The sequence below is a fragment of the Erinaceus europaeus genome, chromosome 15 (genome assembly GCF_950295315.1).
Source record: "Erinaceus europaeus chromosome 15, mEriEur2.1, whole genome shotgun sequence".
NCBI classification, from domain to species: Eukaryota; Metazoa; Chordata; class Mammalia; order Eulipotyphla; family Erinaceidae; genus Erinaceus; species Erinaceus europaeus.
Window position 1 is genome coordinate 60875908 of NC_080176.1, and position 15447 is coordinate 60891354.

The 15447-nt window shown below is 47.6% G+C and overlaps 1 protein-coding gene across 1 annotated transcript in view; it reads left to right on the top strand.

Annotated features, from left to right (window-relative positions):
* SLC14A2 (solute carrier family 14 member 2) overlaps positions 1-15447 on the top strand; it is a 184950-nt gene that overhangs the window by 124616 nt on the left and 44887 nt on the right. The window contains exons 6-10 of the mRNA XM_060173810.1: positions 5714-5906; positions 9491-9638; positions 11362-11496; positions 13373-13422; positions 14144-14318. Of these exons, the coding sequence (XP_060029793.1) occupies positions 5714-5906; positions 9491-9638; positions 11362-11496; positions 13373-13422; positions 14144-14318 (701 nt within the window). The remainder of the gene's footprint in view (positions 1-5713; positions 5907-9490; positions 9639-11361; positions 11497-13372; positions 13423-14143; positions 14319-15447) is intronic.

Here is a 15447-nt window from a genome sequence, read left to right on the forward strand (position 1 = left end):
TACAATAGTATGTACATAACATTTCTCAGTTTTCCACATAATAGTACAACCCCACTAGGTCCTCTGTCATCCTTTTTGGATCTGTACTCTCCCCCACCCACCCCAGAGACTTTTACTTTGGTGCAATACACTCAGTGACTCTTTTTTAAATTTTATTTATTGATTTAAATAACAGAGAGAGAGCGGAAGCTACACAGAGAGACCAGAGTGCTACTCAGCTCTGGCTGATGGTGGTGCTGGGGAGTGAGGCAGGGACCTTGGAGCCTCAGGCATGAGGTTTTTTTTTTCTTTAAATATTCTTTATTTAATTTATTTATTCTGTTTTGTTTCCCTTGTTGTTTTATTGCTGTAGTTATTATTGTTGTTATTGATGTTGTCATTGTTGGATAGGACAGAGAGAAATGGAGAGAGGAGGATAAGACAGAGAGGGGGAGAGAAAGATAGACACCTGCAGACCTGCTTCACCGCCTGTGAAGTGACTCCACTGCAGGTGGGGAGCCTGGGGGGTTGGGGGGGCTCGAACTGGGATCCTAGGCCAGTCCTTGCACTTTGTGCCACGTGCACTTAACCCACTGCGCTACTGCCCGACTCCTCTCTTTAAATCTTTTTTGTTTTAATACTTATTTATTCATTGGGTAGAGACAGCCAGAAACCAAGAGGGAGGTGGAACTAGAGAAGAAGAGACACCGTAGAACAGCTTCACCACTCTCGAAGCTTTCCCCCAGCAGGTGGGGACAGGGCTTGAACCCGAGTCCTCGCACACGGTAACACGTGTGCACTTAACCAGGTGCACCACCACCCAGCACCACCCAGCCCTGGCATGGGAGATTTTTGCACAGTCATTTTGCTGTCTCCCAGGCGCCATGTAGCTCACCTGACTGCTGGGATCTGAGGTTGTTCCAGGAGATCCAGAGCAGAGGTTCTGTCACATAGGGGCAAGAAGTCTGGAGAAGTCCACCCCCAGCCCCTGTGCTCACAAACTCCTAAACATGCTGGTGAATGTTCAGCATCTCTAAGGAGTAAGTGATTCTTTCCTTCTTGGTGACAAACTCTGAAGTGACTCGAGCCTGTGAGTTTAATTAAGTACCACCCCATTACTTTTTAGTGGTGCTTGCAAATGAATTTGTCCATTAGGGATTCTAGGAAACTGGTGTTTCTTCTTAGATTTCTATCTAAATCCATGAGAATCAAAAGCTAAAGCTCTCATTTCTGGGGGGATTTCCCCCATGGGAATCCCAAAACATGTCTTTGTTTGCATAGATTTGATTTTTAACTATATAGATGAAACCCCCCACACAGCCACACTGACTGGATGAGTGGCTGTCTATTCTGGGTAGGTGGCGGTCTGAACTGGGGGGGGAGGGTGCTGTCTATACTGGGTGGGTGACTGTGTACTGGGTGGGTGACTGTACTGGGTGGGGGCTGTCTATACTGAGTGGGTGGCTGTCTGTACTGGGTGGGGGGCTGTCTGAACTGGGTGGGTGGCTGTCTATACTGGCTGGGGTCTATCTATATCGGGGGGCTGTCTATACTGGGTAGGTGACTGTCTATACTGTGTGGGGGGCTGTCTATACTGGGTAGGTGACTGTCTATACTGGGTGGGGGCTGTCTATACTGTGGGGGGTGCTGTCTACACTGGGTAGGTGACTATCTATACTGGGTGGGTGGCTATCTGTACTGGGTGGAGGGCTATCTATACTGGGTGGGGAGCTGTCTATACTGGATGAGGGACTGTCTATACTGGGTGGGTGGCTGTCTATACTGGGTGGGTGTCTGTCTATACTGGGTGGGGGATTTCTATACTGGGTGGGGGGCTGTCTATACTGGTGGGGCTATCTGTACTGGGTGGGGGCTGTCTATACTGAATGGGGGACTGTATATACTGGGTAGGGGGCTGTCTATACTGGATGGGGGCTGTCTGTACTGGGTGAGAGGCTGTCTATACTGGTTGGGGGACTGTATATATTGGGTGGGGGCTGTCTATACTGGGTGGGGGCTGTCTGTACTGGGTGGGGGGCTGTCTATACTGGATGGGTGGCTATCTGTACTGGGTGGGGGGCTGTCTAAGGAGCCTCATGACACCCTGTGTCCCAACCTTAGGGTCTAGAAGCCACTGTGTGTCCCTTCCCAGGCTAAGCTCTGTGCCACCTCTCTGTATAGGGTACAAGGGCCCCTGAACTCCAGATCACAAGCTAGGCATCAGTCTTCTCATTTTTTCCAGATTTATCCAACAAACGAATACTTGGTGGTGGCAGCTGCTATTTGTAGGAACTGTTCTAGTAGCAAGAAATTGGGCATAGATGTGAGCAAAAGAAAATCTCCACCTCGGGGAGCTTATGTTCTTCTTGGGAGAGAGAGATATGAACTCCTGATGGAGAGATCTCTCCAGACTTAACACACATGAGGTGCCAGGTTTTGGCCTCCACACTACACACGCCAGTACTGACAGCGTCCTGGGGCCTCTCGCTCATAAAAATGAGTAAATAGATTTATGAAGAAATAATACTACTAAGTTTCCAGCTGGAGAAATGGTTCAGCTGGCAGGGCGGTAGAGGCTCTCAGATTCTCTGTTCAGTCCTTGCCATTGTATATACCATTCTGTTGTTCTCTGTGTGCCATGTGAATGCCTCTCTCTCCTATGAACAAATAAATCTTTTTTAATTTTTATTATCTTTATTTATTGGCTAGAGACAGCCAGAAATCAAGAGGGAATGGGGTAATAGAGGGAGAGATGCAGAGATATGCCTGCAGCACTGTTTCATCACTCGCAAAGCTTTCTCCTGTTGGTGGGGACCTCGGGCTTAAACCTGGGTACTTGAACACTGTAACATGTGTGCTCAATCACCTGTGCCACCACCTGGCCCAAGTAAATAAATCTTTAAAAATAATAATTTAAAAGTAAGTAAGAGGCTGAGTGATGGCGTACATACTATGGTATGCAAGGGCCAGGATTTAAGCCCCTGGTCCCCACCTTCATGAGTGGTAAAGCAGAGCTGAAGGTCTCTCTCTCTCTCTCTCTCTCTCTCTAGCTTTCCCTCCCCTCTCAACTTCTATCTCTATTCAAAATAAATAAGTATATATGTAAACAAAGAAAAAAATCAAAAACAACATTAAAAGTAATCATAACAAGTGAATAAAAAAACTAAGCTCAAAGTAGTTGATGAAAATGACCCTATGGATATACAGTAGCTTTGAGATAGAAGAGAAAATGATTCTAGACGACAGTAGCAGGGAGTCACCATGTAAGGACATTTGAGCTTGTGCCTGCTCTCTGGAGATCTGGGTGAGGGGCACTGTATGCTGAAGCAGAGGCATGAACAGAGACCCCCCCCAAAAAAAAAACTGGAGAAATGTCAAATGCAAGGGAAGGGTTTGTAAAGATAGGAGGTAGTGTAACGTGGATTTAGGAAAAAGATATTAAATGAGAGCAATTAAAGCCTTAGGAGAAGAGGGAAAGAAATGTAGGAGCAAGTCATTGAGACAGCTGGATTCAAAATTACAACACAGGGGCCAGACAGTGGTGCATCTGGTTGAGCACTCACATTAAAGTGCACAAGGACCCAGGTTCAAGCCCCAGATCCCCACCTGCAGGAGGAAAGCTTTGCAAGTGGTGAAGCAGGTCTGCAGGTGTGTCTCTCTGTCTCTCTCCTTCTCTATCTCCCCTTCCCTCTTGATTTCTGACTGTCTCTATCCAATAAATAAAGATAATAAAAAATTTTGTTAAAAAAAAGAAACAAAAAGAAAATCCAAAATACAAGGCAAAGAATTGGCCTGCTAAGAGAGCAGCCATGCTTCCATGAGAGGAGGAAGGCGGCAGTGAGCCCATGTAAGCAGGACGGTGGGAGTCCTATGTGAGGGAGAGAGAAGTTTTCTTACTGTGTCATCGAGATTTTCCGAGTGATAATGAGATGGGTGCCTGACACACCAGGGAAGCAGACAATACAGGTTGAAGGGAGCTGGAGAAATGTCACCAATTTGTCTCAGCAGCCCGGAGACTAATCTGCTCAGTGTGTGGAGTCTGGTTTCAGCCATTTTAAGTGCTCATTTGAGATCCGTGAGCCTTCCGTACAGGTACCAGTCAACCTGATCAGTTTACGGCCTGTTTTGCCCCGAAATTCACTGGTCACTGGCGGCACAGGGCGTTAGGTGTCTAGGGTGACTGGTCCTTTCCAAAGAAACTGAAATTGTTGGCGCAAAGCACAAGGACCGGTGTAAGGATCCCGGTTCGAGCCTCCGGCTCCCCACCTTGTAGGAGGTTCGCTTCACAGGCGGTGAAGCAGGTCTGGAGGTGTCTATCTTTCTCTCTCCCTTTCTGTCTTCCCCTCCTCTCTCCATTTCTTTCTGTCCTATCCAACAACAACAATATCAACAACAATGATAACTACAACAACAATAAAAGCAAGGGCAACAAAAAGGAAATAAGTAAATATTTAAAAATCTAAAAAAAAATTTTTTAAAAAGAAACTGAAATTGTGAGAGATGAAATACTCAACACTGCTTCCTCTGTCTAGAGAAACAGGAGTTAGAATGTGTAGCCCCCCCTTCTGTCTCTCTCCAAAATCCATCTTCTTTCTTCTTTTTTAATAGACTTCTTGTTTTATTTTTTAAATATTTATTTATTTATTATTGAATGGAGACAGAGAAATTGAGAGAGGAGGAAGAGAGAGAGAGAGAGAGATGCCTGCAGCCCCGCATCACTGCTTGAGAAGCTTTTTCTCCTGCAGGTGGAGACCAGGGGCTTGAACCTGGATCCTTGTAATGTGTGCACTCAACCAGGTGTGACACTGCCTGGCCCCATCCATTCTCGTTCTAAGAAAGAGGCCATGTACACAGAGGACACAAGCAACTGATGGCTCCCAAAGGAGCTCCTAGTATTTTAGCTGAACCCAGTCTGTACATTTCTTCTACAAGGTCAGATTTCTGGAATGTTCTCACGGCCCAAGATAGTGGCCATAATGATCCAAAAGCAGTATGTGACACTTACATGGATTCCATTTAGTTTATTATTTTTCTGTTTTTGTTTTAAGGAACAAAGCAGGATGGAAATTACTGTTTTTACTTGGGTCTGGAGAGATATCATAATGGTTATACAAAAGACTTTCCTGCCTAAGGCTCTGAGGTCCTGGGTTCAGTCCCTAGCACCACCCACCATCAGCCAAAGCTGAGTAGGGCTCTGGACTCTCTCTCTCTCTCTCTCTCTCTCTCTCTCTCTCTCTCTTTTTCATGTGTGTACCTTTTTCTATATCCTTCTCATTAAAATAAATAAATAAAGTATTTTATTAAAAATTATTTTCCAAGGGTGGGTGGTGGTGCTCCTGCTTGAGTGCACATGTTACAATGCACAAGAATCCAGGTTTGAGTCCCCACCTACAGTAAATGGACTGCAGGTGTCTCTCTGTCTCTCCCTCTCTATCTCCCCCTACCCCCTCAATTTCTCTCTGTCTCTATCCAATAAATAAATAAAGGAAATAAAATTTATTTTAAAAATTATTCTCTACTTAAAACAAGTTACAGTGCTTTCTAATTTTGTGTTTCAAAGGTGCAGGCTTTAATTGGGAACCTTATACCCAATGGCAGATAAATGGTCTCTGGAGTCTCCAGGGAACTGTGAAAGGCTGTAGCAGGAAGGGGCAGTGGGTGACACAGTGGTGAGAGCTGACAAGTTCTCACACCCAAGACTCCAGTGCTGACTCTGGGTCTTGTCTATCTCTAGCCCTGTCCTCTCCAGCGCCTTGAATTCCATCTTCAGCAAATGGGACCTTCCGGTCTTCACGCTGCCCTTCAACGTTGCCCTCACCCTGTACCTGGCAGCCACCGGCCACTACAACCTCTTCTTCCCCACCTCACTGGTGGAACCTGTGTCCTCCGTGCCCAACATCACCTGGACGGAACTAGAGATGCCCTTGGTAAGTTGCCTTCTCAACTTGTATCCTGCCCCCACTGGGTCCCTGCGAGTGTTGGGATGTCTATACTCCTCTGAAACCACCCCCTTCCTCCTTCACTCCTTGGTGTGAGCTTGGCTGTCTGGAGAAATTGGGAAATCTTGTTTTCCATTATCATCTTTAGAATATTTGAAACCATAATCTAACCCTCAGTATAATTTGTGCATTCTGATGCCCAGCCCTTCACCACCCTCACTCAGCCCAGTTTCTAAACGTCTCTACCACAGATGGCCTGACTCTGCTTTTAGGTGCCCAACCCTGGGGGTGGGGGGGTGACCCCATGGGTCCTTCATCAGAGCCACAGTCTGCACCCAAACCTACCAGACTAGAGCCCCATGCCCCTCACGGCAAGAACTAATACCCAAAATGCAAAGGCTTCTAAAGTCTTCTCAAGGATTTTTAAAAATATATTATTTTTTATTTTATAACTTGATTATTTAATTTGACTAGGATAGAGAAAAATTACTGAAAAAGGAGATAGAGAAGGAGAGAGAGAGAGAGACCTGTAGCTCTGCTTCACTCCTCATGAAGCTTCCTCCATGCAGGTGGGGGCAGGGGGCTTGAACCCAGGTTCTTGTGCATTGTAATGTGTGTGTTTAACCAGGTGCACCACCACCCAGCCCCTCTTTTCAAGTTTTGACAGGCTGGGGTTAGAGTAGGATCAGTGACAGAGCTAAGGCCTAAACCTAAGAAAAGAGAAAGCCTGAGAGCCTTGCATGTAAAGCAAAGCCCAACTCTTGAATGGAAAGTAGCTGGTACAGGAGCTGAGAGAAAACCTCGAAGCCCAAACTCTGGGCACATGGAAAAACTGTCCACTTGGCTGTGAGGGATACTACCTGGGTCGCATCCAGAGCACAAGCCCTCTGTCCCTCAGCCATGCCTAGGAAGGGTGTACAGAGTGACAGCGCAGGAGCCTCTGTGAGCCCCCAGTCCACCTTCCCCAGCTGTGAGGCTGGACAGCCAGCCCTGCCTGTGCTGAGGACACCCGAGTGGAGAGGCCCACTGACCAGAGATGCCTCTTGTTCTTCTCAAAATCAAACCATCAGAGAGGAGCAAGATGCATACCCGCTTCCCTAGCGGCCATCCCTACCTTCTCAGCTATCCCCACACTACCACTCAGGCTCCTGGCCCCCACACCCTCCATTTCCGGTTTGGAGGACTCAAAGCTCTTTCCTTCTTTCTCCAGGAACTACTGTTTGGGGGTTGGGGTGGGGGGTGACTTCCTTTTTCTCTCACTTGTCTGTTATTCCACAAGATTACCTGGAATGCAGAGACCAGTAAATTTCCAGGCACACCTGACTGACTGCCCTGCACAGTGGGTGTCGCCTGGGGCCTGGAGAGCAACATGGCAGGTAGAGCAGGCTGTGGGGGGGGGGGGACGGGGGGGCACAGCTCATCCGGATAAACATGGATCCCTGGGAGGAAGCCTCTCTTCCAGACTCTCTTCCTGAGAAAAGCATTCCCTCATGTTGGCGCTAGAATCTGTGTGCCCATGGGGAACAGTGAAAGATGAGGTCCTGCATTCCTGAGAACCAGGAGAGAAAGGGACCATATGCTACACGGATTTTCCTCCTGTTGGCACAGTTCAATGGGGAGCCATGGACAACGTCTTTTCAGGGGTCCTTTAAATAAACCAGGGTTCCACTCTGGCATTCATTGCACAGACCCTACAGGCTATAACTTGAACAGTTCTAACCGTTAAAAGGTGTTCCAGAGATGAGGGGCCAGGAGGTGGTGCACCTGGTTAAGTGCACACATTGTGGTGCACAAGGACCCAGGTCTGAGCCCCTGGTCCTCACTTGCAGAGGGAAAGATTTCCGAGTAGTGAAGTAGGGTGGCAGGTTTCTCTGTCTTTCTCCCTCTCTATCACCCCCTTCCCTCTTTATTTCTGGCTGTCTCTATCTTATAAATAAATAAAGATGATTTTTTTAAAAAAGCTTAAAAAGTTACTGTCTTCAGAGTGGAAACATGGGTTGATGATGGAGAAAAGTCTGTAGATTTTTTTAATTGCCACCCAGGTTATCTCTGGGGCTCCTTGCCTCCATAACAAATCCACTGCTCTGGGTTGCCAGTTTTTGCCTGTCTCTCTCTTTCTCTTCCCCCCTCTCTCCCTTTCTCTCTCTTTCTCTCTTCTCTCTCTCTCCCTCTCTCTCTCCCTCTACCTTCCTCCCTCCCTTTCTCCCTCTCTCCTTCTCCCTCTCCCTCCCTCCATCCCTCTCTCCCCCTCTATCTCTCCCCTTCTATCTCCCTCTCTCCTTCTCCCTCTCTCTCCCTCTCCCTTCCTCCCTCCCTCTCTCTCTCCCTCTCTCCCTCCCTCCCTCCCTCCCTCTCTCTCTCCCTCTCTCTCCCTCCCCCTCTCTCCCTCTATCCCTCTCTATCTCTTCTCTCTCCCCCCCTTTCTCTCCCTCCCTCTCTCTCTTTCTCTCCCCCCCTTACTTGATAAGAGAGGGGGTATAGAGAAAAGGAAAAAGAGACAGATGCAGTGTCATTTCATCATTCTTGGAGCTTCCTCCTTACAGATGAGGACCAGGGGCTTGAAGGCCATATCCTTGCACATGCACTTTACTGGGTGCAGTGCCTCCCAGCCCCTTGCAGGACTTTAAGGCTTGAAGATGAGCTGCTGGGGTGAAACTTCCTCATGGTGCTGAGAAAAACCATGAGGCCACAGCAAGAAGCCAGCAAACCCATGGTCTCACAATGAGTTCTTGCAGAGCCCCCCCAAAAAAATGCAACCCCCAGCTCCCAGGCCAGAGCTCTCCAGAGCCTTGCAGTCTCCCTCCTCTCCCTCTGTGTCCTGGGGTTGGGGGGCTGTCAGGTGTGGGTGACTCGGTGTGGCAAGAGAAGGTCTCTTTATCTCACAGCCACGCCCATCACTTCCAGTTCCAACACCATCCAATGGTGCCCACGCTCAGGAGTGTGGGGTTTCCTTCTGTTCTCCAGATGCACCACCACACCCCACCTTCAGCAATGCCAGCTGCCCCTGGAGAGTGAAGGAAGGGCTTCCTCCTCCATCTTGAACCCCACAACGGGGAGTTGGGGGCTCATGGGAGCACTGCTATGCAGCCACCCCCATATTCCAGAAGTCCATTTAGAGGCTCTGCCTTGATCACCAGTGAGCTATGTGACTGGTCCAACCATCCAGCAAAATGGCCTAGGATATGTCCAACATTCTCAGACACATTCTAGGACTTCATAAGGTCTGGAGGAACCCCCTATGGTGCCTTGTCCCCCCCCCCACCCCCTGGCAGTCTAGGGAAATGGTCCTAGGGTCCCTGGGTGTTGCTGCTCTCAAAGCAGAAGCCATGTGTCCCTCAGAAGTGCCCGTGCCTAGCCCCTGTGCCGGGGGCCTACCTGCTCTGCAGGAGTGTTCGGATGCCTGCTGGGTGCTGGAGTGGAGAGCCATTTGTGCCAGCTCACACCCTCCCATGCCACCTTGTACACTGTAAGGCACAGAAACCCCCTGTTCCAAGCCATTACCCCACAGGATGGTTCACTGACCGTCATTACAAGCCTGTGCTCCAGTGACCCGGGGTGTATTGACTTTTCAGCTGCTACAAGCCATCCCCGTGGGGGTCGGCCAGGTGTACGGCTGTGACAACCCCTGGACAGGCGGCATGATCCTGGTGGCACTGTTCATCTGCTCGCCTCTCATCTGCCTACACGCTGCCATTGGCTCTATCGTGGGCATGCTGGCAGGTAGGCCAGAGCCCGGCTTTGTTGGGCATCTTGGGGAGAACTTCTCTGAAACCACCCCTGCCCCTGGGGGCCCCTGCAAATGTCTTAGCTTTGTTTTCAAATGGTATTGTTCTCTTGTCATCACTGGGGCTTCACTCCTCTGAGTCAACATTCACAAACAGAAATAGACAGAGACAGAGAAGGAAAGATACCACAGTGCCAAAGCCTCCTCCTCTGCAGTAAGGACCAGGCTCAAACCTGAGCTGCCCACACCTGTTGCCACCATGGTGATTGATCCTGAGCTCCATGCCGGCACTACAAATCCACCACTCTCTGTAGCCATTTTTTTTCCTTCTTCTCTCTTTCTTTCTTCTTTCCTTTCTTTCTTTCTTTCTTTTCTATTTTATTTGACAAGACAAAGAGAAAATGACAGGGGTGGGGGAGAGATAGAGAGAGAGAGAGAGAGAGAGAGAGAGAGAGAGACCTGAAGACCTGCTTCACCGATAATGAAGCATCTGCCCCAGCAAGTGGGGGAACAGGGGCTCAAAACCAAGTCCCTGTGCATGGCAACACATGCTCAATGGGATGTTTCCCCTTTAGTGACATTTTTAAGCATTCAAGGTGAGGGGCTTATGTTCCCCTTTCTTGAGTCCCCAGTGAGAGCAGATTGTAGTTGTCAGAGGCACTGAGAAAGGCAGGAGAACGGGTCACCCACTCAGCCTGCAAACCATGGCCTCAGGGATTGCAGGGGGGGGAGGAGGATGGCCCAGGGGTTTGGGGAGCACTGGACACAATCAGAGGGGTAAAAACCCAATGCTTTGAAATTCTGAGTCAACTAGTGCATCATCTCCCAAACTAGATCACCACTTGGATATCATGAATATTTCCCACGTGTGTATATTTGTACGCACACGTTTCCGTGTGTGCTGACAAGAGAGTCAAACAGTGGAGGTGGGCCTCTTGGTAATAGATGTTTGTTGGCTTCTTTCAGTCTTTTCCAAGAACTGTTTAGAAGCAGAACTGAAAATTTCTTTACTTGAAAATTATCAAAGCTCACACAGTGAAGCTAGTACATTAGACTTGCGGTGCCTTGTCCAGTTTCCATCGTTGATCAAATCCCACCCTTTGGGGGTAGCATTCTTCCAGGTCAGTAGATAGATAGATAGATAATAGATATGATATGTAGATGGAAAAACAGAGACAGATACACACATGTGTATGTGAGTGTGTGTGTATGTGTATGTGTATGTGAGTGTATATGTGTGTGCATGTGTGATTGTGTGTGCATGTTTGTGAGTGTGTACAGGTGTACAGGTGTGTATGAGTGTGTGTTTGAATGTTTGTGAGTGTGTACAGGTGTGCATAGGTGCATGTGTGTTATGTATTCATATGTGTGTGTTTGCATGTGTGTGATAGTGTGTTCGTGTGCATGGTTGTATATGTGCATATGCACACATACAGCCCCCCAATCACTGGATGCAGAGCTTATTCTGTTGAAATCCTTCCTCCTGAAATGGAGTTGCTCAGGCCACAGGAGTCCCAGCCCCAGCACTAAAAGGAGTGATGTGTGATCAAACTGCTGTCTCTTCTCATTGTTGGTTTCCCAAGATCAACTGCCATTTGCACAGGCTCTTTGGGTTGGGAGGGTGTAGGCCTGTGGGTGGAAGCCGCAGGAGTAAGCCACTAGCCTCAAGGGGGCCTTTGAGCCCAGCACCCAACACCAACACCACACCTTCCCCCACAGCCCTGACAGTGGCCACACCCTTCGAGACCATCTACATGGGCCTCTGGAGCTACAACTGTGTCCTATCCTGCATCGCCATTGGGGGCATGTTCTACGCCCTGACCTGGCAGACCCACCTGCTGGCCATCATCTGTGGTGGGTATCTGGAAGATCTGAGTGGGCTCTCATTGGAACGGAGCAGCAGTGGGGGTGGTTAAACTGGGTCCCTTCGTAGTTAGGGTTTGCAGAAGCTCCCCCTATGTCAAATGGAGATGGTCTTCCCTGTCTCCAGGTGAGACAGTGAGACTGAGGGGACTCGATGAACTTTCCCTAAGCCTAAACTATTAGTGGCCAAGAGAAGTTTACTTCCCAGTCTCCTCTTTTCTTCTCTCTCTCTCTTTTTTTTTTCAGTTAGAGAGGGAGAGATCAAGAGAGTAAAAGAGGTCACAGCACCAAAGCTTCCTTTCATGCTGTAAGGGCTGGACTTGAACCTGGTACAGTGCATAAGGACCTGGTTCGAGCCTACAGTTCCCAGCTGCAGGGGGAAAGTTTTGTAAGTGGTAAAGCAGAGTTGCAGGTGTCTCTCTGTCTCTCTCCTTCTCTATCACCCCTTCCCTCTCAATTTCTCGCTGTCTCTATCTAATAAGAAAATAAAGATAATACCAGAAAAAAAATTTAAAAGAAAGAGATTGTGTAGGATTCAAAGTCCCTGTGCCCCCCTCTACAGTCAACACAGGCTGGACATAGAGACTGTGAGCTCAGGAATTATTTGTCAAGTCAGAGGAACAGATTTTTAACTAGGGCTTAGTCAGTTCAAGTCCACTTTTTTTTATATAGGAAAAGGAGAGGGAATGGACTTTTTGTTACTTTTATATTTATTTATGTATTTTATTAGAGAGGGATAACACTAACATTTCCACTGCTCTGGCATATACAATTGAGAGGACTGCACTCTATTCCCAAAGACTAAAACATTTATTTTTAAACTGAGCACTTCAATTTTTATCTAAGAAAATGCTTGACTAGAGCATAATTAGGAAGGCTGAACTGTCTGTACTTTTTTTGTGTGTGTGTCTCATTTGCATACTTATTTTGCTTCACCAGCCCCATCACCAAAGGTCTGTGTCCCCATCCCCCAACCTCAGAGATAACCACTCTAGTTCTCCCACAGTCTTGAAAATAGGTTGACTTTTTTTTTTAATCACATCTGTATACTCAGTTCTCTATATTCCACATGAGTGAAGCCATTCTATAGCTGTCCTTCACCTCCTTACTTGCCTCCCTGAGCATCACCCTCTCCAATTCCATTCACTTTTCCCCAAATATCATCCCTTTTTATTGCTGCATAATGCTCTGTTGAGTCTATGTCCCGTAACTGTGTATCCAGTCATCTGTCGAAGAGCATTTTGGTTGTTTCCAAGTTTTTACTACTGTGAATAAAGCCGCTGTGAACATGCGGTGCATGTATCCCTTCAAGTCAGTGTTATTAAATCTTTTGCATAATTTTTTCCAGAAAGAGACAGAGAGGAAGAGATGAAGAGATGGCATACCACCAAAGCTTCTTCCAGAGTGGTAGATACAGGACTCCAGCCTGGGCTGTGCGCCAGGGCCAGATATCTGGAAGTTCAGGCTGTAACTTTCTTTGGTCTTCAGAGAAGTAGCAGGTTCCTGAGCTTGGAACAATCTGGGGAGCTTCAGAGTTCAGCTAGATTTAAACTCAGCACTTGCAGGGTGGGATTTGGAGAAGGAAAGAGAAGGGAGAAATGTGGCCAGATGAGCTCCCTCATTGTCCCAACTCCTGGATCCCAACTCCTAACCCAGGAACCTAGTAAGGCCCAACCCCCATAGGACTTAGCTAAGGTCCAACAGCATGTTGGTAGCAGAGAGTCTTAGTCACGAGGGTGCTTTTCAGAATCCATTTTGTCTGATACATGTGCAGACTCAAATTGCTGGAGTCAGGGACCCATGTTCTTGGAGATGGGTGGGTGTGGGCCCTGGGGACTGACTCTTGATAGTTCTTGTTCCTCCTCAGCCCTGTTCTGCGCATACCTGGGAGCAGCGCTAGCCAACATAATGTCGGTGGTAAGTCTCAGTTCTCCCCAACTCTACACAAAAGAGCCCTACCCCAGTCAGGACATTTGGAGTCTTGTGGGAGAGCAAAGCAAAGGCTTGGTCAAGGTTTACCGTGTGTGTGTGTGTGTGTGTGTGTGTGTGTGTGTGTGTGTGTGTGTGTGTAACTTATGTGTGAAAGAGAGAATAATAGTGTCAGCCTAGGAGATTATGGATGGACAGACAGAGGTTTGTGTTTGACTGAATGAGAACATTTCTTCTTTTATTTTTTTTAAATATTTTTTTTATTTATTATTGGATAGAGACAAAGAGAAATTGAGAGGGGAGTGGGAGATAGAGAGGGAGAAACAACTAAAGACCTGCTTCACCACTTATGAAGCTTTCCCCCATGCAGGTGGGGGCCAGGGGCTTGAATCCCAGTCCTTGTGCACTACAGTGTGAGCACTTAACCTGGTGCACCTCCACTTGGCCTCCCAAGGATAAGATAATCTCTACAATGAGTTTCAGCTCCACCATTAGAATATTCTGATTGTTCTCAAAGCACCAGCACCACCAAGTCCTTGACCAATGACTTTGACTTTGACTTTGATGTCATAAATCTAGAAACCAGTATCATTAGTAGGGGATCTCCAAAATGCACCCCTACCCCATCCCCCACTGCTCCATCCTTCTCCCTCCTCCCATGTCACTGGGGCTTCAGACCATTTTCAGACCCCTGTGTTTTAATTTACAGATTGGCGTGCCCCCAGGCACCTGGCCCTTCTGCCTCTCCACCCTTGTCTTCCTGCTCCTAACAACCAACAACCCCGCCATCTACAGGCTGCCTCTAAGCAACGTCACCTACCCTGAGGCCAACCGCATCTACTACCTGACATTGAGAAGCAGTGAGGAAGAGAAGTCTCCCAGCGGTGACTAGACAAGAGAGGCCCTTTGCCTGGGCAGGACATGGGTTCCTTGTGCTCTCAACTTGGGGCCAATCCACCTCAGCATGCACTTGCTTTCCCTCTGCTTTGCACCTGTGTGGAGCCAACATGGCTATAACTTTCTTTCCCTGTTGCTGATCTCTACTCGAATCGTCAAAGCTCCCCCCTGTGCCTCACTAGAATTTGGTAAGGAGTTAGCTGGAGTTAGATATGCACTCAATGGTCAACATCATTTAGAGTTAGTCTCTGAGGAAGGTGACTAACAGAGGGTGTCCTTTGGGTTGTTTGATCAAATCATCATTGCTGTGAAGCTAGGCAGATTCCGTGAGTTCCTAGGCAACCATGCAGTGGGTAGGAATTTGGTGGACATAAGACGAATTACACCAGTCAATTTAAAGTCAGAATCAGGGCACCAGACCATTGGAAGTCTCTAATGAGGAGTCTCAGATATGGCACCAAGGCGGATGTGAAAGCTCATCCTAACTGGGGTCAAGTGGAAACTCTTGTTATGGAGTCAGTTTTTCTTGGTGTGGATCAAACCAGAATTTACACAGACTTCAGTTGAGGGAAGTACTTGAGCTGGTGAGAAACCTGGCAGATTTATTTCATTATCCTGTTTGCTTGTGAATCTTGGAGACTTTGCGACGTCTATGATATTTCAAACAAAAGGTTTTAAGTGTCATAAAGTGGTTTCCCTGACTGTAGAAGAACAAACAATTCTCCATGAACCTTCTTCTTTGGCTTTTCGGTTATAGAGATTAGCTTGCAGTTAGTCTGTTCTGTGTGGAGGATGGCAGATAATAAATACTGTTGGTTCTGTAAGCTGGATAGTCTCTGCTGTAAGTGCTGAGTGAATCATTGGATGTGGGTTAAAACAGTCTTAGACACTATGTATGGTATGTCTGTAGACACTATGTATGTAGACACTAAATGAGGGGCATGACTGCCTTCAAAAAAGACTTGATTTGACAAAGAATGTAACTCTAGAGTAGAGAGCCCATTTTGACTGTATGAGACCTTGGGTCCCTGGAACAAAACAATGGGGGAAAACATATTCAATAGGCATCTGGCTAGATGCTGTGCATAAGCTGTAGTTGGCCGGTTGGATACAGAA